Source organism: Mustela lutreola, chromosome 1, assembly GCF_030435805.1.
Source record: "Mustela lutreola isolate mMusLut2 chromosome 1, mMusLut2.pri, whole genome shotgun sequence".
Lineage (NCBI taxonomy): Eukaryota > Metazoa > Chordata > Mammalia > Carnivora > Mustelidae > Mustela > Mustela lutreola.
Genome location: NC_081290.1, coordinates 188,232,990 through 188,253,877, shown reverse-complemented (window position 1 = coordinate 188,253,877; position 20,888 = coordinate 188,232,990). Strand labels below are relative to the sequence as shown.

The 20,888-nt window shown below is 46.2% G+C and overlaps 1 protein-coding gene across 4 annotated transcripts; it reads right to left on the bottom strand.

Moving 5' to 3' along the window:
- Window positions 1–3,147: 3,147 nt before the first annotated feature.
- LOC131820344 (uncharacterized) lies at window positions 3,148–20,060 on the bottom strand. 4 transcript variants are annotated; one of them, XR_009349595.1, is made up of 11 exons: window positions 19,945–20,060; window positions 11,860–11,941; window positions 10,660–10,733; window positions 10,147–10,286; window positions 9,551–9,761; window positions 8,708–8,921; window positions 7,050–7,197; window positions 6,524–6,691; window positions 6,027–6,183; window positions 5,699–5,895; window positions 3,148–3,396 (listed from the first exon to the last, which is right to left on the bottom strand). XR_009349595.1 is itself a non-coding variant. In XM_059155891.1 (10 exons), the coding sequence occupies exons 2-10, from the start codon at window positions 11,892–11,894 to the stop codon at window positions 5,822–5,824; spliced, it is 1,221 nt and encodes a 406-aa protein (XP_059011874.1). In that variant the 5' UTR covers window positions 11,895–11,941; window positions 19,945–20,060; the 3' UTR covers window positions 5,447–5,821. The 4 variants fall into 4 exon arrangements, 1 of the variants encoding a protein (XP_059011874.1); XM_059155891.1 differs by lacking the exon at window positions 3,148–3,396 and having other exon boundaries at window positions 5,447–5,895; XR_009349596.1 differs by lacking the exons at window positions 3,148–3,396; window positions 5,699–5,895; window positions 6,027–6,183 and adding an exon at window positions 6,781–6,868 and having other exon boundaries at window positions 6,603–6,691; window positions 7,022–7,197.
- Window positions 20,061–20,888: the final 828 nt, after the last annotated feature.

Here is a 20,888-nt window from a genome sequence, read left to right as displayed (position 1 = left end):
TGATCTCAGGGTCCTGGGATCGAGCCCCACATCGGGCTCTCCGCTCAGCAAGCAGTCTGCTTCTCCGTCTCCTCTCCCTCTGTGCTCGCTCACTCTCAAATAAAATCTTTAAAACACACACACACACACAATAGGCAAAGAATATAAATAGGTAAAATGTAAAGGGAAAACCAAAATGACTAATAAGAATATTATCTCATTGGTAATTAGAGAAACACAAAAAATAAAATGTTAATGTGTTTCTACTTATATCCATTGGCTTGGTAAAAGTAAGAGATTTAACTCTTGTGGGGAATGAAAACTTCAGGGGAGTTTCATCTGTTGTATCCATTTCGGAGAACAAATGGGCAACACTTTTAATTGGAATTAAGTAATATCCTGGATGCAGTGTTACTTAGCTTTTAAGAGTGTGGCTCTGGAGCTATACTGCCTGTGTTTGAATCCCAGCTATGTCTTTTACTAATTGTGTGATCTTGGTAAGCTTCTTAACTTCTTTGTGCCTTAGTTTCTTCAACTGTGAAATGGAGATAATCTCACCTACCTCAGAGGCTTATTGTGACCTTAGAACAGTGCTTGCACATAGTGTGTGTCACAAAATTGTTGGCTGTCATTATTATCTTCCTATTCATCCAGTATTGATAGCGAGCTTCCAAGATGGCCCCTGATGATCCCTGGCTCCTAGTATACAAGCCCTGTGCAGTCCCCTCCCATAATGAATAGGGCCATCCTATGTAACCAATAGGATATACTGGAAATGTGTGACTTCTGAGGCTAGGTCATAGAAGACATTGAATCTGGCTTGTACTTTCTCAGATCCCTTGCTTTGGAAGAAGCTGGCTGCTGTGTCGTGAGGGCACACAAGCAGCCATCTGGAGAGGTCCATGTAGAGAGGAGGAGCTGAGGCCTCTCACCAGTAGATGGCACTGACTTTTCCATTGGTGTGAGTGAACCATCTTGGAAGTGGATACTTTACCTCCATTCAACCTTTAGACGAATGTGGCCTTGATCGACATATGACCACAACCTCATGAGAAATCCTGAACCAGAATCACTTAGCTCTAAATTCTTGATGCAAAGAAACAGTGAGATAACAGGTGTTTATTTTTTTTAAAAAGATTTATTTGAGAGAGAGCACAAGCAGGGGCACTGGCAGGCAGAGGAAGAGGGAGAAGCAGGCTCCTCACTGAGCAGGGAGCCCGATGCGGGTCTTGATCCCAGTTGCCCAGGATCATGACCTGAGCCAAAGGCAGACACTTAACTGAGACACCCAGGTGCCCCTAGATGTTCATTTTTAAAAAACATTTATTGAGATATAACTCACACGCCATACAGTTTACTCATTTCTTATGAAGTACAATTCAGTGGTTTTTAGATATCACAGTGTTGTGCACCTATCACTACAATTAATTTTGAAACATTTGGATCACTCTGTGAATATAAGAACTTTGTATCCATTGGCATCCATCACTCCCCACTTGTCCCCAACTCCCCTGTCCCCTGGCAACTACTGATCTACTCTCTGTTGCTCTAGATTTGCCTATTAGAGACATTTCATATAGAGTGTGCATGGAGCTGTCATACAGTATGTGACCTTTTGTGTCTAACTCTTCACTGAGCATAATGTTTGTAAGTTTCATCTGTGTTGTAGTACATTCCTCCTTTTGGCTGAATAATATTCCCTTGTATGGATAGCATACAGTTTATTCATGCATTATTTGATGGACATTTGTGTTGTTTCTACTTTCTGTGGGTTGTGAATGATGCTGTCGTGAGCATTTATGTACAAGTCTTTGTATGGGCATGCGTTTTCATTGCTCTTGGAATCGCATTGCTAGGTCATAAGGTAACCCCATGTTTAACTTTTCGAGGAGCTGCCCAACTTCCAAAGCAGTGTATGAGAGTTCCAGTTTCTCCACACTTTTGCCAACACCTTTTCCTTTCTGCCTTGATACAGCCATGCCTGCAGGGATGAAGTGGTCATATTTTTCCAATGCATAATGTTACTTAACATTTTTATATAGTCTTCTTTGGAGAAATGTTTATTCATCCTTTGCCCATTTTTCAGTTGGACTGTCATACGTACATGTGCACACACACATGCATGCACACACACACACACAGACACTCTTATGGTTCTTTATATATTCTGGTTACAAGTCTCTTATCAGATGCATGATTTACCAACATTTTATCTCATTCTATAGGTATTATTGTTTTAAGCTGCTGAGTTTTGAGGTAATTTGTTATATAGCAATAGGTAACTAATGCATTAAGTATGCATACACTGCACATCAAAGCACTTCCATTGCTGGCTATAGCCTTCAGAGAAGCTTGCACAGATCCACAAGGAGTAACATAAAAGGATGTTTATCTATGTATAGTTTGGGTAGCAAGAAGCTGGAAGCAACTTAGATGTCTGTCCCTAAGGGAATTGATAAATAAAAAGTGGTATATGCATGGCTAGAATATTATACAAGCAGTCAGATGCAGGCTATTAGGAACTGCTGTGACATGATGGACTCTAGGTAAGGAAAATAAAAAATTCAATTTATAGCAAAAACCAGCTAAGTAAATTAAACACACTAAGCAACAATTTAAAGGGGCATATATATATCTTAACTCACTGGAAACGAGTCTGTGAAAGGGGACAGGATAGAACTGGAAGGGGGAATGATGGAGGGAAGGGGAAAGAGAAGAGAGGCCTTGCGAGGATGAATGTGGGCATGTGGTCACCTAAGTTCCATGCACCTGAGGCTCCGAGCGCAGATCCAGAAGCAAGGTCTTGCTCCAAGGGAATGACATTTGGCACTGTGTTAGACTAAACTGTCATGACAGCCACCAAATGGGCTAACTTATTATAATAGGATTTTTAAAATTTTTTCTCCTTCCTCATGTAACGTCCAGGGTAGTTTCAGCCTGGGGTAGTGGGAGGGGCATGCTTTATTCCGTGCACTCGATTAGGGACCAGGCTGATGGCAGTGCTAACACAGCCTCCGAGGTTGCTGGGGTGGTGTAGTAAGGCGAGCAGAGCTTGGGAGACTGCTTAGCAGATAAAACCCACCCCCTTTAAAAGTGGCGCAAACTTCCACTCATGTTCTGTTGGCTAGAGCTTAGTTGCATGGTCCCCCTAATTCAAGAGCACCTCAGGAATGTAATGCACACCCAGGAAGAAGGGAAAAATGGATGTTTATGGACAACTCTGGTCCCTGCTGCAGTGCATCCTTCTCAGACCCCTGAAGAAAGGCTGTCCGTCCTCCAGCCATCTGAGACACACGTGGGTTTTGAAGCAATTCTGAAATCTGGAAATTCCCGAAGGGACTCTCTTCTCTAACTGGGGGGTCTCAGCTGGAGTCACTGCCAAGTCGGAGATGTGTCTTCCTTCACTGTAGCTAGTAGCTGTCAGAGAAGTATTTAGGCAGAGAGATGAAGGGTAAACTGGAATTGCATCTAGAATCGGCATTTGTGAGATGGAGTTTGTCAGAGAGGAGACAAGCTCAGAAAACAAACTCGAAGGTTCTGCAGTTAGCATGAATAAGAGCTGGGACTAGAACCCAGTGTCCTACTGGGTTGCACACTGCCTTTCTGGTCCTTTGGCTTCTTGTTGTAAACATTATGTAAAAAGGCCCAAGGTTAGAACATTACTGGTGAAACTGGTTAAATCCAAATAAAGTCTGGAATTTAGTTCCTAGAAATATGCCGCTCTTAATCTCTTAGTTCTGGCAAATGTGCCATAGTTATGTAAACTGTGTAACAGTCAAGAACTCTGGGCAAAGAGTAATAAAACAAAACTCTCTCTACTATCTTTACAACTTCATGTAAGTTAAAATTTTTTCCCCCAAATAAGCTTATTTTACAAGGTCCCAGTGAATGTAGGCTCTGTGCCCTGGACCTACTCTGAAGTTATTATTACTTCGGAGTTTACTCTTTTGCAAGCTGTTTTGTAAGCCATCCCCTTTCCTTAGCCAAAGTGCCAGTGAATACATTCAACTCCTAGACCTTTGTCACAGCTCTTGTCCACAGCTGGTTTCTATTTCCATATGGGTTCAGGTTTTAACTTCATCGTAGTTGGGCCCCATACTTTCTTTCTTTTTTTTTTTTTCTAAAGGTTTTATTTGTTATTGGACAGAGAGAGATCACAAGGAGGCAGAGAGGCAGGCAGAGAGAGGGGAAGAAGCAGGCTCCTCACTGAGCAGAGAGCCTGATGCGGGGCTCGATCCCAGCACCTTGGGATCATGACCTGAGCCGAAGGCAGAGGCTTAACCCACTGAGCCACCCAGGCGCCCCGGCCCCATACTTTTTTAAGAACAACTTACTTTAGGAGGCCAGTGTGGACTGAACGGCCAACCTCCCCTGCCCCATTCCCATGTTGAAATCCTAGCCCCAAGGTGATGGTATTAGGAGGTAGGATCTTCAGGAGGTGATTAGGTCCTGAGGGCGGAGCTTCATGAATGAGATTAGTGACCTTGTAAAAGAGACCCCAGAGAGCTCCCTTTTCATTCTACTGTGTGAGGACACAGTGAGAAGCTGGCCTCTGAATCAGGAAGCCAGCCCTTGGCAGGCACCAGATCAAGCTGCTAGTGTCTTGATCTTACCCCCACCCCCAGCCTCCAGGCTTGTGAGAAATAAATATATGTTGTTCAAGCCCCCCCACCCCCCCCAAGTCTGTGGTATTTTTGTAACAGCGGCCTGAAGTATAGCCCCCTAAGTAAGACAGGCTCCAATGTTTTTGGAACCCTTAAAACCACATTTTTTTTTCCTTAACAAAGAAATCTGTTTTCAAGCAGAGACTGAGGTGGAGGGGAAACAGATAGATTCTACTGTAGGTGAGCTCTGTGTTTGATAGGCATCGGTGAAAATTTATAAATTTTTCTCCCTCTGATCTTTCTGCCTTTGTGTGCTGAGAACAGAACATCCAGCAGAGACCTCCCGGCCGGTCCGGTGTGTGGCTGGCTGTCATTCCCCCGGCCGGCTACTAGAGGGCAGTGTGACACCCCTTTTCCTGACCGTGGACAGGAGGGCCACTGGGTCTGAAGCAGGGTGTTGGAAGTGATAAGCCTTTAGCATCTCTGAAGGAAATGGGTGGCTAGGTTCAGTCGCCTCTTCCACTTCTTATCCCTACCTTAAAACCAGAAACATAATCCTGTTTTCAATATGGTAAATATTTTTAAGAGAGAGATGGTATTTAGATTTTGATCACAATCTTCCTTAAGCTTTGGAGTACTTTCTCCACGTGGCAGATTTTGTTTGTTTGCTTGAATCCAATTCAGACCCTCTTCTTCCTTTCCTGTACCACTTTCTCCACTCGGAGGTTTAGACCCCAGTGGCAGTGAGCAATAGTAAAAACCACTGGATTATACACCTTAAAAAGGTGAATTTTATGGTATGTGAATTATAATTTTAAAGAATGCAAAGGGAAAAAAAACGCAGCAGTGAGCAGACACCGTAGCTCAAATAGAATGTAATTAATTGATGGTACTGACTTGAGAAAAGTCTCAACGCTTTGCCATTCATTCGTTCTTTAGAGGGAAACAGCCTGACCTCCTTTCCCTCGGGTATCCGGGAACACACCGACCTTCTAGGACACACAGTGCATTGTTCCTTTCTAACCAGGCTACTCACCCTTGGCTCAGGTAGTTTCAAAGAGCTGGATTAGGGTCAGGGTGTGTCTGGGAAATCCCAGTGGGGAAGCAGAATTTACCCTTTGAGGTGGTTTTCGTGGAACCTCAGTTTTCAGTTTGAGTTGGTTAGGAGACGTGTGTTCTGAACTGTGCGTTTTTGCATCAGTTATTTGGGTGGTTTCTCCCCACCCCCCCGATGATTATTACATTTGGGAATTTTGAGTCCTATTGTTGTCATAATTACTTCTAGAGCTGGTTTTCAGGCAACTGGACTGGCCTGTAAAGATAGGCAGAGAGAATATGGGGCCAGGTTGAAGCTGAGCTGTGTCTGCTCCATGACTCTGGCCTCCCCCCCCCCGCCCCCCCCCCGCCCCCCGACCATATGCAGACTCAGTCTTTCCTTTGTACCTGAATGTTTTCCTTTGTTCAGTAGAGAAATCGTGTTTGGCTCCCATTTGATGCTGTTGACCTTGGGCTTACACAGGTTCAACCTTTCAGAAAACAAGGGCATGTAGGAGGTCCTGGTGGTAGTTTGATCTTCAGTTGGTGCCGGCAAACCCATGCCCTTTCAAGGGGACAGAGAGTGGTCAGAAAAGGAAAAGGAGCAAATCTTCCCCTCCCTGCATATTCTGCTCAGCACCCTCTGTCGACCAGGGAATTATAAGGAGTCACAGAGAAAAATGCAATGTCTGGTGCTTAGTAAGCAAGGTTTGTTTTCTTTTTTCTTTTGGCAGAGGAGATAACATTTTTGCAGAGAGGTTCCTTGCTCAGGATTGCTCTAGGTTGGGAAAGATCCAGGATTTAAACCTCAGACTCCTCTCCTGACGACTCAGCGCCCACCCACGCTCAGGCCTTTAGCAAGGTCAAAGGTGAAGGAGGACCCGGGGGATGACAGACGTTCTTACCGGCAGCTTCTCATGGCCTCTGTGATGAGGGTCTCCATAGTGTACTTGGAAGAATTGCTTGCCTGCAGTTTCAGTTTGCAACTTGGCTTTGAGGGCCCTGAGTGTGCTAGAGGGACACTTACCCTTGACTCTGTTTACCAAGGATTTGGGAGGAGGTAGATAAGGCATCTGGGAAGAAAGGAATGCTTGTCTGGGGAAATAATAATAACAATAATAATAATAATGATTTTAATTGCTATCTTTTGTTAAGTACTTACCACGTGTCAGACTTCACCTGTCAAACATTCCTTAAGTGCATACATACCTCATCTCTGGTCAGGGACAAATATCAGACTCCCTAAGTGGCTGCAGATTCAGGAAAGTAAAACTTTTGGATTTCCCCAGAATAGTGGGGTTGGGGTTTTCTGGTAGGGTAAACTTCCTCCCTTGTTCCCTGTGTACCGCCACTCCCCCCTCCCCTTGGGATGAGGGAGTAGTTGAGACCCTCATGCTGATTACCTCTTGACAGAGAACTTGGGCACTTTACCCTGGTTACTGTGTCTCCATCAAACTTGGCAGTGGTCCTCCTACCCAGGAGGGTCATCTCCTGCTTCAGCCATCTTGGCCTCTGACGCTGATGCATAGTGGGCCGCCAGCCAGGGGCAGTGTCTTTCTGCACCGCCTGGATATATTTGCTGCATTGGAGTGAAAACATTTCTACGAGTCAGGACCTATACCTGTGAACGAATCCAGGCACGCCAAATAGAGGGGCACCGTGCCATCTGTTTCTTTTTAAATTTTATTTATTTACTTATTTGCTTTTCATTTGTGTGTCTGCCTAAACTATACAGAGTATTTTCAGGTAATTTTGAAGACAAATTTGTTTCTTCCCTGAAAATAAAATTTGAATTTATTTTATCTCTGCTTCTTTTCACACTCCCCAGTTATCATGCTTAGACCCAGCACAGAGGACGCAACACCAGCAGCCAAAGGATAGGGCAACGGAGAGCCCTTCTGAAGCCTTGTGGTAGGCAGCTAGTGGCTATGGCTGAGAGAATGTGGTCTTGGGAAATGAACTTGGAATTGTGTGTGTTGGGGCAGGGGGCGAAGAGCGCTCTCATGTGCTGCGGTGGCATCCCTGCTCCCCGCGAAGGCTCTCCTTTCCTCCACCCCTTTGGACTAGGACTCCATTTCTGTAATATTTGTGTGCCACCGTGTGCGTACTCCTCCCTTTGCACCGGAGCGGGGACTTCTAGCCTTTCAGGGATGAGTCCCAGGGAGGGAGTGGACCATTCTGAGCCCCCGAGGGAAGCAGGCTTGAATAGGCAAGAAGCCAGGACAAGCCTGGGCAAGTGGAGTGCCTGGTACTCTGCAGTTTCATGGGGACTGGGTAAGCCTGCCTACTCGGCCTCCTGGCATGCAGTTAGAGCCCATGTCTCCCAGAGATGTGGACGGAAAGAGACTGACCCCCCGCTATGAAGAACATGCAGTTTGTCCTGGCCCCAAGCTTAGGTAAAACGAGGATGAAGTAAATCTGAACTAGTTTGAGACTCAAGATTCTGAAACAGTTAGTCCTTTGCTTTGCTGCCTTCTATAACTATGTCTCTGAATTGGACAGAAGACTGAGTTCTGGATTATTACAGATCTTCCTTGACTTACGGTGCGGTTACATCTCCTGAAACCACCTGTAAGTTGAAAATATCAAAAGTGGAAAATGCATTTAACGCAGCTGAACTACTGAACGTCATAACATAGTCTAGCCTAACTTAGACATGCTTAGCACAATTATTATTAGCCTATAGCTGGACAACATCATGTAACACAAAGCCTACTTTTTAATAAAGTGCTGGACAGCTCACGTAGCTTTTTGAATACTGTACTGAAAGTGAAAACCAGGATGGTTACATGCATACAGAAAGGTTGTCCGAGTGTTGGCTGTTGACAGCTCTGATCGTGGGGCTGACTGGGAGCTGGGGTTCGCTGCCAGGGCTCATCGCCAGAGTATTGTACTGCATATCGCAGCCCGGGAAAAAGATTCAGATTCTATGGTTTCTACTGAACGCGCATCACTTTGGCACCATCATAAAGTCGAAAGATCATCATAAGTTGGGGACAGTCAGTACCTTTCTCTTGGGCAGTAGAGCCCTCCTTTGGCCCCTTCCCCCAATAGCAACCCACAGCTTGCCAAGGGTTTTGGTTACTCACTCGATCCCCTGGCTACTTTTGTTTGGGTCGGTTTTGAGCACTTGATTCCACCCCGAGGCTTGGAAGTTGCTCTGGTGTTGGCTGATATACTCCACGTAGCCTGGACGCATTGTTGGCGCTATTTTTCTGCCCTGAACGTGAACTGGGAACATCGACTCGCCAAGAAGTGGGTTCTGGAAGGAAATCTGATGAGTAGTACTCATGTGGTAGTCACCTGAGGGGAGCAAGAAAGTGTGCAGAGGGCCTCCTCTGTGTGGGAAAGTCCTGAGAGTAAAGGTGGGGACCTGGACCCCAGCCTTGGCTCCTGCATAGCTGGTCTATTTAACTAGACCTTGGATAATGCGAATAACAGACGCAAATACTAGGGCATTGCCTCTCCCACCGCGCTGACCTTCAGGGTTATCTCCCAGCACCAGAACTAAAGAATTCTTAGTGTGGAATCCAGATTATCCTCTATGCCTTTTTGGATCACCTGAGCTTTTGAAAGCCTGGATGACAGGGCTGCCCACTGGTCCAGCCCACACAGGAAGGGGCTAGGCTGGGGTTATTGGTGTGGTACCCTCCCCAAATGGTTCCAGCTGGCCTCGGAGGCAAATATTGCCGAAAGGCTCTTGAAGAAGACAGGGCTGGGGCCCTTGCTGCCTTCTGCCTTCTGCTGGGCTCATGGTCCCCACCCCTGGGATCTGCAGTGGCGGGGGAGGGGGAGGTGAGGGTGGGGGCGTGGAGGGGGCGGGTACAGGAGTGCCCCTGGTTAGGGTGAAGCTGGTGGACTGGGAACAGAGGGTCTGATACAGAATGCCACTCCTCTATCCCCTGGAGGTTTGCCTCCAGGCTAAGACTCACCTGAAAGGGAGGACTTCGTCCCAGGGTAAGTCTCTGGCTTTTTCCTCCCGGGCTTGTAACATTCTCCACAGGTTTTGCTGAAGGGGAGCCACGGAGGCTTGCAGTACTGGCTGAAGTAGCCTGGTGGCTGCATCTGGGGTGGAACCTTGGAAAGGGGCTCCAGGCGGTATTTAATATCCTGCGGGGCTATTTCCTCCGGAGCTTCTGACTCCTGCAAGGAAACCCCCCTGCTGCTGCTTCCCCACAGTGGGAAGTTAGCTTTTGCCTCTTGGTGCACAGGGGTCCTTCTGATCTCCCAGGCCTGAGTAGGGGAGGTCAGTGGGGAGTCAGTCTTCTAGGGCGAGAGGTCATCAAAGACTAGGTAGGTGCTACTTTCTAGCAAGTTACTTCACTTCTCTGAGCCACTGTGTCCTTACTCATAAACTCACTTCCTGGGTTACTGAGAGGATCTGAAATAAAGTAGCAGAGTGCCTGGCACGAGGTGCTTCCTAAATGGTGTCTCCTCTCAAACCGTGAACAGTAAGATTCTTCTCGAGGGTTTCTGCTGTGTCCATGGCCTGTGTCCCTGTTGGCTCCGCTCTCCCTCTCCACCTTACCTCAGGACCAGGATGGCTGTTCTCCCACTGGGTTTGGAGAGCCGGTGTGTCTTGCGGGGTGGGACTGAGGGCTGAGCTATTTGAAGAAGGGTGGGCAAGTGGGCAGAGTCTTCTGTGCCCTGGAGAGGGGGTGTCTAGAGCTGGGGGAGGAGGAGGGATGGCCTGTTCTGGTGAGGCTTCCCCAATAACCTCCTTGCCTGTTACCCCCACCCCCCCGAGGGCGGAGCTGGGGTGCTGCTGGTGGCCTTGGTGTTCAGACAGGACCCAAACTGAGTTCGTTTGAGGCCTGAGCACTAAGAACTGGGCAGAAACACGGAGGTGGGGGAAGTAGGGGTGCTTGGAGAAGGGGGGGGGGATGCTTTCTCTGCGCGTAAGGCCATATGGCATTTTAAAAGCAGTTATTTTAAATGAGCATTTCGGGTCTTTATTTATTTATTTATTTATTTGGCCTTGAAAGTAATGCTGGTCGCGAGAGGGGTGGCTTCCAATGACATTGGTTGGTGGTGGACTCACCAGCTAATGGGCTGAGCTCTGAGTAGGGGGTTGCCTGCTCCCACGGATTGATGCTGTTGCTGTGTCTGTGTTTCCTAAGAAGCAGAGGAGAGAGGAGTGTCTAGGAGCACAAGAGGGTTAGAGCTGAGTCCAGGGTTTGTTCACCTGCCACTTAGGAAGCCGCAAGGGTGTACCCCATGGGACCTGTGGAAGCCCCTCCACAGGGATTGGCCAGTAGCTGATACTCCTTTAGGGAGAGAGAGGAAGGTGGCCTACTACACTGGCCACACTGAGACTCAGCATTTTAGGTTAAAGAGGGGGAGATTAGGTTAAAGGGGCTGCTGCCCTTTTGGAAGCAGCTTTTTGGCTGGTTATTGACTGGCCTTTTTTGACTCCATGTACAGTGGAGGTGGCGGGGTAGGGTATAAAAAAGACCTGCTAAAGGGTGCTTTACCTACAGTTGATGTTGGGAGGCTGCAGCTGTAGTGGGGAGCCGGTGAAAAGAACTCTATGGGGAGGTCGGCCCTTGAACCATTGAGGTCTGGGCACGCCCTGAGTGAGAGCAGAATCCAGGACAGGAAACATCCTGTGTCTTCTGCCTGTCAGCTCTGCCTTAGAGGAACAGAAGCAGACAGCAGGAGCTTGGGGGACAGTTAGAAGGGGAGTGAGAAAGGGGATGTTGGGTAGGGGTGACCGGAGGACAGTCAGCCATAGTCACAGAGCCCACAGACATGGCTGAAGGTGGGCACGGTAGGCCTCTGGCTTTCTGGGTTGTGATCACGGTCGTGTCCTTGCTCAGCCCTGCCCTCTGTCCCTGCTTGTACTTTGGCAGAAACACTTTGGTTCTGAGGGTTGGTGTCTTAGGTTGCCTTCGTCCTCCTCGCTGGATATGAACGGCACCCTGCTGGCTTTGATGGAGGAAGTGGGAGCCACTGTTTCCCTAACAACAGACCCCAGACCAGCAACTAGGGGAGGGGAGCGATTGTGTGATTGATCAGGCCCCAAGATTGTTGGATCTCATCTCTGCCACCAGCTTCAAGTCCAGCTCTGGATTGCCTCTGTGTGTGTGTGATGTGTGTGTGTGTGTGTGTGTGTGTGTGTATGTGTGTATGTGCCCATGCTATGGCCCTTCAGAAAATGTCTGTTGTTTTCTACTCTGATCTCCATTCCCCTTTCAAGACACACACAAACACACACACACTCATGCACACACACACACACCAGTTGTCGTCCTGAGACAGACTGTTGACCTGCATCTTATCAGCTGGATGAATCTGGCCAGTAGCTGACGCTCTTTCAGAACCTGGAATCACAAAATGGGAATCTTAGAGGTGGATGATACCATAAAGGACTTCTATTCATGATACTTACCCCACACCAATTAATTTAGAAGTATTTTCCATCAGTTTACTAGTTCAGCTGCTTTCCCAACCTTTGGTCCCATGGAAATACACTGCTAATTACATGAATCTAAGAATCGAAGTTAGAGTCTTGTAGAGATTTGATCCTTACATCTGTTCCATGCTGGAATCTCCCAGCAAATCATTTCTAGAAGTGCCACTCCCACCTACGTTTGAACACTTTCTGCCCTGTCACCCCCTCCTGGGACATAAGTAGTTCTTTCCTGGGCAACTCTAGCTATTTGCAGTTATGTTCCCCTGTGACTTCACCATTTGTCTAAATTATCCGTCTTGGGGCTTACACAAATGGACCAATAACTCCTCTTCTATCTGACAACATTTTAGATGTGTTGGAATACATTTTTCTTTCTCTTCCTGGAGTCACAAGATTAAGGTAATAGGAGGAGAGTTTTCTATTGGAACTTATATGAGAAAGGAAACAAGACAATATTCGCTTAGAAGGTAGTAGGAAATTAATCTTTATACATAGAGGGTCTAACTGCATCTGCAGACCCTTCCCCTAGGGCCTCCTCACTGTCCTCCATCCCCAGCCCAGCCCCAGAGCCAAGCATGACAACCCAGCTGGAGGCTGACACCAGAGGAGGCAGTGGGAGGGAGAGGATGAAGGACCATAGGAGAGGACCAAGGTTATCCGTGCAGAGGGTCCGGGTGCATACTCATAGGGAACTTTGGAGGGTGGCCTCCAGGTGGGTCCTAGAGTCATAAATAAAGCCCAGGGACAGACAGACTAGAGGAACTACTCTTGAACACTGGGGTGTGGGAGGGGGCCAAATAGCCCAAGAACCTAAAGTGCAAGGACTGAGGGGACACCCTCTAGGATTCATTGTTCTTGAGTAGCCGTTAGTAAGACATTTCTCCCCTTCACTGTGGCACCTCTTTTTTGATTGGGAAATGATGTCACAGTTATGGTGACATTAGAAGAAAGCTGCTGCGCCCAGCTTATTTTTTTCTAGTTCCTTCAACCATGATTTTGAGTCCCATACTATCTTCTCTGAAGTCATTCCAGTTTGCCCCCCCCCCTTTTTTTTTTAAAGATTTTATTTATTTATTTGACAGAGAGAAATCACAAGTAGACAGAGAGGCAGGTAGAGAGAGAGGAAGGGAAGCAGGCTCCCTGCTGAGCAGAGAGCCCGATGCGGGACTCGATCCCAGGACCCTGAGATCATGACCTGAGCCGAAGGCAGCGGCTTAACCCACTGAGCCACCCAGGCGCCCCAGTTTGCCCCTTTTAAAGTGCAGCACCTGGCTTGGGTCCCAAGGCCCAGGATATTCTGATAAATAGGACTGTTATTTGCCTACATCTAAATATTATGTTGTAATCAATGTATTTGAGGTTGAATTAGCTTCCATGGTGACCACATTCCACTGTTGATTCTCACTGAGAAAACTATTGTCAAATGCTCCTTTATAGATATTGCGAGAGAAGAGACGGAGCCAGATCACCCCCATTGCCTACTTGTGCAGTTGGCGTGTTGTTCCAGTTATAGTTACTTTCAGCATCTAGAAATCCCACTTGCTCTTTGACACTTTTTCAATGTGGAAGGGAATGGGATGGTGGGCCTTGTCTTGGTTTTTCTTGGTGCAGGAGAGGAGGAAGCTAGAATGGGGGTTATCTGGGCCCATTCCTTCTCCTAAGCTCTGATTAGCCCAGCCAATGTGGTCTCATGCTGGAGAGGACTTCTGACTTACAAACTGTAAAGTCTTTCAATGTGGACTTTAGAGGAACTTTTGACAAAGACAAACTCAAGCAACCACCCGAGGTGCCATGGCACCTCCCTGTAGGCTCAATTCTGCTTATGAACTTATACTGCGAATTAATGCTACTGCTTTAAGTGCAGGCTCAGATTACCCAATCAGCCTTTCTCTGAATTTTCATGGCACTTTGTACTCAGCTCTCATATGCTGTTTTGTGGATCATGAAGTCCTGTGGCCAAAACTTTTAGTCATTTTCTTATTCTTACTTATATTCTTATTTTCTTAGACCTTTTACTCATTTTCAAATCCCCAGCTCCTAACCCAAGGTACTATACCTCAGAACTAATAGCTGTCATTTATTTGGTGCCAGTATGAACCAGGCAGTCTCTATACAGTAATTTAATAAAAACTCAACAAATTTGATGCTAGTATTTTCATTTTGTAGACAGGGAAACTAAGGCTGAAGACTACAGAGTTATCAAAGCCTATGTACTCTGTCCACATGAATGAATGAATGAATGAATGAATGAATGAATGCATCTTGAGGTGGTTACTCTAGGTGAGTGGACCAAAGTTGGTTCATTGCTTTCTGGATGCTCCCTACAGCTTCTTAGTGAAGGTCTCTGATTAGCAGTGCTGATAATAGATTATCATATATGCAACATTAGATGAATGCTTAATTAACACATGGACCTCCTATCAGATATTCATGGAGTGACTCACCAGCCAACCCAGTCCCAGTGACAGGGAGTTTGTAGCCTTCATGGAAGCAGGGTAGGGGAAGCATGATTATTCCAGTATTGATGGTGAGACTGAGGATAGGAATGTCTCCTGGTCACATGGGAGGTGGTTGAGGAGGAGGCCTTTATCTACAGGATGTGTCTAGTCTCCTCAACCTTCTATCAAGGTCCTTTGTACCCTGACCTATCAATCCCTCCCCTGGACTCTCTGGACTTCACTTCCCTGATCAAACACCACGGGTTCAGACTTCTGTGCTTTTCCAAGCTGCTTCCACTATTCCATTTTTTTCTCCCACTAGCAGGACTTTACTCTTCCTATAGTGCCCAGCTCAAGTATTTCTTTCCTTTGTGGATTTTTCCCTGGTTTCCTTGCTATGGGCATAATGGCTGAATTAAATGCTTCCTATTTACGTAACATTTGTAAATATTTATGCACTCAACATAGGATCATCTAAATCTATAAACAAATATTAACAGACCTGAAGGCAGAAATAGACAGCAATACAATAATAGAGGGGGACTTTAATATCCCAGTTACACCAACGGATAGATCATCCAGACAGAAAATCAATAAGGAAACACTGGCCTTAAGTGACACATTAGATCAGAAGGACTTAATAGATATATACAGAACATCCCATTCAAAAGCAGCAGAATACACATTTTTCTCAAGGGCACATGGAACATTCTCCAGAATAGACTATATGTTAAGGCCACAAACAAGTCTTAATACATTTAAGAAGACTGAAATAATATCAAGGATCTTTTCCAACCACTATGGTATGAAACTAGAAATTAATTACAAGAAGAAAAACTGGAAAAAGCACCAATATGTAGACATTAAACAACAGGCTATTGCACAACCAACGGGTCAACAAAGAAGTCGAAGGAGAAATAAAAGCATACCTTGAGTCAAATGAAAATGGAAATACAACATATGAAAATTTATGGGATGCAGCAAAAGCAGTTCTAAGAGGAAAGTTCATAGTGACACATGCCTAACTCAAACACTTCAAGAAGGAACTAGAAAAAGATCAAATGAAGCCAAAAGTTCGTAGGAGGAAATAACAGACCAAAGTGGAAATAAATGAAATAGAGACTGAAAAGGTAATATAAAAGATAAGTGAAACTAAGAGATGGTTCTTTGAAATAAAATTGGTAAACTTTTTACCAGGTTCACCAAAAAAGAAAGAAAAGTCTCAAAAAAATCAGAAATGAAAGAGGAGACATTATAACTGATTCCACAAATACAAAGCATCGTAAGAGCCTGCTCTGAGCAATTAAACATCAACAAATTGGACAGCCTAGAAGAAATGGATAAGTTCCTAGAACCAGACAAATTTCAAGACTAAACAGAAAAACAGGAATTGGTTGAAGAGGAAGGCACACCTCCAAACTCATTTTACAAGGCTAGCACTGCTCTGATACCAAAACTGACAGGGGCACACAGAAAAAGAAAAGAAATTTATAGGCCATTATCTCTGGTGAACATGGATGAAAACATCCTCAACAAAATGTTACCAAACTGAATTTAATAATACATTCAAAAAATTACATACCATGATCAAGTGGGATTTATTCCATCATTGCGAGGATGGTTTGACATCCATCATGTTTGAAATCAACATGATACACCACATTAAAAAAATGAAGGATAAAAATCACATGATCATCTTAATAGATACAGAAAAAGCATTTGACAAAATTCAACATCCATTCATGATTAAAAACTCTCAAAAAAGTGGTTATAGATGCAGAGTGCCTTGACATAATAAAGGCCACATATTAAGCCCATAGCCAACATCATACGCAATGGTGAAAAGCTAAATCATTTCCTCTAAGATGAGGAACAAGATCAGGAGGTCCATGTCCATGCTCACCATTTTTAGTAAACTAGTATCGGAAGTACTAGCTAGAGTGCTTAGGGAAGGAAAATAAATAAAAGGCATCCAAATTGGTAAGGAAGAAGTAAAACTGTCCCAATTTGAGGGTGACAAGATTTTATAAAGCCCTAAAAGACTTCATCAAAACACTGTTAGGGGGCGCCTGAGTGGATCAGTGGGTTAAGCCTTTTCCTTTGGCTCAGGTCATGATCCCAGGGTCCTGGGATTGAGCCCCTTATCGGGCTCTCTGCTGAGCAGGGAGCCTGTTTCCTTTCCTTTCTCTCTGCCTGCCTCTCTGCCTGCTTGTGATCTCTGTCTGTCAAATAAATAAAATCTTAAAAAACAAAAACAAAAACAAAAACAACACTGTTAGAAGTAATAGGCAAATTCAGTAAAGTCACAAGGTACAAAGCCAATATATAAAAATCTTGCATTTCCATACATTAACAACAAACTAGCAGAAAGAGATGTTAAGAAAGCAATCCCATTTACAATTGCATCAGAGTGAATAAAACACCTAGGAATAAGTTTAACCAAGGAGGTAAAAGACCTGTATGCTAATAATGATAAGACATTGACGTAAGAAATTGAAGAAGACACAAATAAATGGAAAGATACTCTGTGATCACAGATTGGAAAGATTCATATTGTCACATGTTCATACCACCCCCAAACAATCTACAGATTCAGCACAATCCCTATCAAAATTCCAATGGGCATGTTTCACAGAAAAAGAACAAACTATCATGGAATTTGTGTGGAAACACAGAAGACTCCAAATAGCCAAAGCAATCTTGATAGAGAAGATTGTGCAGGCATCACACTCCCTGTATCAAACTGTTATCACAAAACTATGGTCATCAAGACGGTATAAAATCAGCATAAGAAGAGACACATAGGGGTGCCTGGGTGGCTCAGTGGGTTAAAGCCTCTGCCTTCGGCTCAGGTCATGCATGATTCCCAGGATCCTGGAATCGAGCCCTGCATCGGGCTCTCTGCTCAGCAGGGAGTCTGCTTCCCTTCCTCTCTCTCTGCCTGCTTCTCTGCCTACTTGTGATCTTTGTCAAATAAATAAATAAATAAAAGAAAGAAGAGACACATAGATCAATGGAGCAGAATAGAGACCTCAGAAATAAACTCACATATATATGGCGAATTAATTTACAACAAAGGAGGCATGCATATACAATGCGGATAAGATAGTCTTTTCAACATCTGATGTTGGGAAAACTGGATGGCCACATGCAGAAGAATGAAACTAGGCTATCTTACGCCATTCAGAGAAATTAACTCAAAGGGGATTAAAGACTGGAATGTAAGACCTAAAACCATAGATATGAAAAAACACAGGTAAGTTCCTTGACCTTGGTCTTGGTGATGATTTTGTGATCTGACTCCAAAAGCAAAGGCTACAAAAGCAAAAAATAAACAATTGGTACTCCATCAAAATAAAAAGCTTCTGCGCAGCAAAGGAAACCATCAACAAAACGGAAAGACCACCTCCCAAATGGGAGCAAATATTTTCAAATCATGTATCTGATGAAGGATTGATATTCGAAATACATAAAGAAATCATGCAACTCAATAGCAAAAAAAAAAAAAAATCCAATTAAAAAATGGGCAGAGGATCTGAATAGACATATTTCCAAAGAAAATATACAGGTGGCCAACAGACTCATAAAAAAATGCTCAATATCACTAATTATCAGAGAAATGCAAATTAAAACCACAATGAGATATCACCTCGTACCTATTAGAATGACTATGGAATGGGGACTGTTGTTGCTATCTGAGTCCCTAAAATGCACAACTATTGGTGCCTGATGTCGCTAATATGCATCTGTGTATTACTTTGCAGCTAATTTATGTGAACTTCCCTGATAGGACATAGACATTCTCCAATACCCCTGACCCCATTCCCACCCCAAAAAGAAACACAGTGGTGGTCCCTAAACCTTTGACTTAGGAATCCCAGCTTAGATAGGTGGAGCAAAAGGCGATCCCCAAGAGCCCTGCATCAACGAGGTAACAGCACAAAAGGAAGGCATCCGGGAGTCCTGGTACTGTAGGGCAGATGGCTCTGATTTCTCTTCCTCATGTCTTAGGTTGGGGATGGGGGGCTGTGAACAGTCTTCTTTGATTTTGCAGTTCAGGTTAGGGAGTGGGCTGGGGGAAAGCAGATGAAGAGGAGGGTGAGGAGGAGAGGGGCTTTGCAATCTGGGTGGGCCTTCGGGGACCCAGGCAGAGACCACAGCCCAGAGCAGTACCAGGCATCCAGTTGGGTGGGGCTGCCCTCCGGCGCTGTGGATGGGCCCATGCCCTCTGCTCCGAGTGGCCGTTTGCCAGACACATGGAAAGTGTTCCTTCTGCCAGCTATCTCCCCACTTGGGAAGGACTGCGTCCCCTCTCTCCCCAAGCTGGCCTGTCCAGATGCCGGTGCCCTGGCCCAGGGCGGGGGCTCTGACTTTCCCTCTTGGTGCTGACTGAAAGGGAGTCCCTTCAGCTCTGGCTGGGGACTGAGGGAAGGTTGCTTGTCTCTGCTCAGAGCTTCTTCACTTTCTCCCCAGGCTCTCTGGGACCCTCCCCTTGCCTGTGATTAGAGAAACCATTTAATTTATTGTCCAAACTAGGACACTTCTGTGAGTGAATGGTGTGTGTGTGTGTGTGTGTGTGTGTGTATGTGTGCACACATGTGCTATTTGTAATATGTCAAGACAACAGGTGTAAACCATGACTGACCCGGGCAAGCTGGAAGTCAGGGCAAGCAGAGTTCTGAGGGGTCGGCTGGCCTTGCTTTCATCCCTAGGGAAAGTGTGGAAGGTGGAGGCGGCCAGCAGAGGCTGCTGTGTACCAGCTATGTCTGCCGGTCTCACCCCCGAACAGCTCTCAGAGGGAAAGGCTGGGGGGCAGAGGCTGGGTGTGGTGAAGGCTGCCGTCCCTTGCTGACGATTTGGCAGACGGTGAAATCTGGGCTCACCATCAGGAGGGCGAGGGGCAGGGGTGGGGTCGGGGGCTGGTTTCTCAAAAGTGCCCTCTAATTCCTGGATTGGACTGTGCCTCTCCTGAACGCAAGGGATTTTTGTCCTGCCCCTTCAGACAATGCCTGGCAAGTGGGTTTGTGGTACTACCAGCCCCTGAGGCTGGCGTCTTCCTAGGTAGGTTAGCAAGAGGGCTCATAGGGCAGCCCAGGGGTGCCCTGTGTCCGAGAGGACCGTAGGAGTGCTGAGAATCCCCTTTGTTGGCTTGCAGGTGGAGAATGCCGACCAGCCATGGAGTCCTGTGAAGGAGAAGGGCTCTCCTGCAAACTTCTACCCTCTCTCCTCATTTAGCTCTTACCTCTGGCAGAAAAACCCCATTTCTGTCTTCCTTACCTAGGGGACTTCCCTCTCTTGACCTCTAAGTGTGGAGCTGGGAGACCTTATTCCTTGTGGGAGGAAGGGATTTTTGGAAAAGGTAGGGGTCCTTACTCTACTCTGGCCTGTGGAAAGTCTTGGTTGCTGAGTGGACTCTCAGTCCCAGCTGTGATGTCCGGGTTACTGGCTCACACCAGCTTCTCTCCCTACTCACCTGAAGGGAGAGGCAGTATCTGATTTTGCAGACCACGTGCTGGTGACCCTACCCCAGCTCCTCACCCTTTGTCTTCAGTGATGGTAAAAGGGGAGGTGTTCTAAGCCGGCTGTGGGGAGAGCTGCCCTGCCTAAACAGAGAATTCTGGAACAGTAGTGGGTATCCAGGGCAGCCACAGGGATTACCATGGCAACACAAAAGGCAAGACTAGTTGTGGGGAGGTGGGGCTGGAGCAGGATTCCCGGGCTGGTCAGAGGGGGGCTTGAGGCTAAGAAAGAGAGACACCCACAGCTGCCCCAAAGAGGCCAGAGAAACCCCACCTGTTGCCGCTTGTCAGCCAGAACCCCATGCCCCCTGGCACGCATCTGCGAGGCGCTCGGCCTGGGCAGAGGGTCTGCTGTGTGTGGAAAGCTCTAGAAGGGGGAGGGGAGCCCAACTCAACCGCAGAGATTTGTTTTCTCAGTCCATCCAAAGAATGGCAATAGGTTTTGGACTGTTCCAGGCGCTTCTCTACCTGGGGGACCCTGAGCCATCAAAGTTAACCTAGACTAGTAACCAGGGATCAATTATTGGCCTGTATTGTGCTTTCCAACTTCTTGCAAAAAGCAGCCTGTTTGGACAAAAAATGAAAGTGCGTTTTTTGATCTCTGGTGCCACTGAGCTGGGCTGATGCCTTCCCTCCCCAGCTGCCTTTGCCCACTCCCCACTCATGGCCTCCCTCTCTTCCTTGGGCAAGGCTGATTAACCCCTCAGGTGCCAGGTTTGGGGTGCCCCCCTCCCAGCTCAGCTCTCAGGAGCTCGGAGCAGGCCAAGTCCAGTGCCTGCCAACCTCCTCCCCACCCTCCCTCTGGCTGCCAAATCTGACTTTGATTAGCGTGTGAGGGGGGAGAAAAGCAGGAAAATAGAATATTAAAATCTTAATTCAATTTAAAACACTGTCATTC

Excerpts from the sequence above, each read along its gene's own strand:
- LOC131820344 (XM_059155891.1), bottom strand. The coding sequence starts at position 11,894 with ATGCAGGTCAACAGTCTGTCTCAGGACGACAACTG. Across the intron at positions 10,734-11,859 it reads CTGTCTCAGGACGACAACTG|GAAACACAGACACAGCAACA; the intron begins GTGTGTGTGTGT and ends TCTGCTTCTTAG. Across the intron at positions 10,287-10,659 it reads AGAGCTCAGCCCATTAGCTG|CTCTAGACACCCCCTCTCCA; the intron begins GTGAGTCCACCA and ends CTCCTCCCCCAG.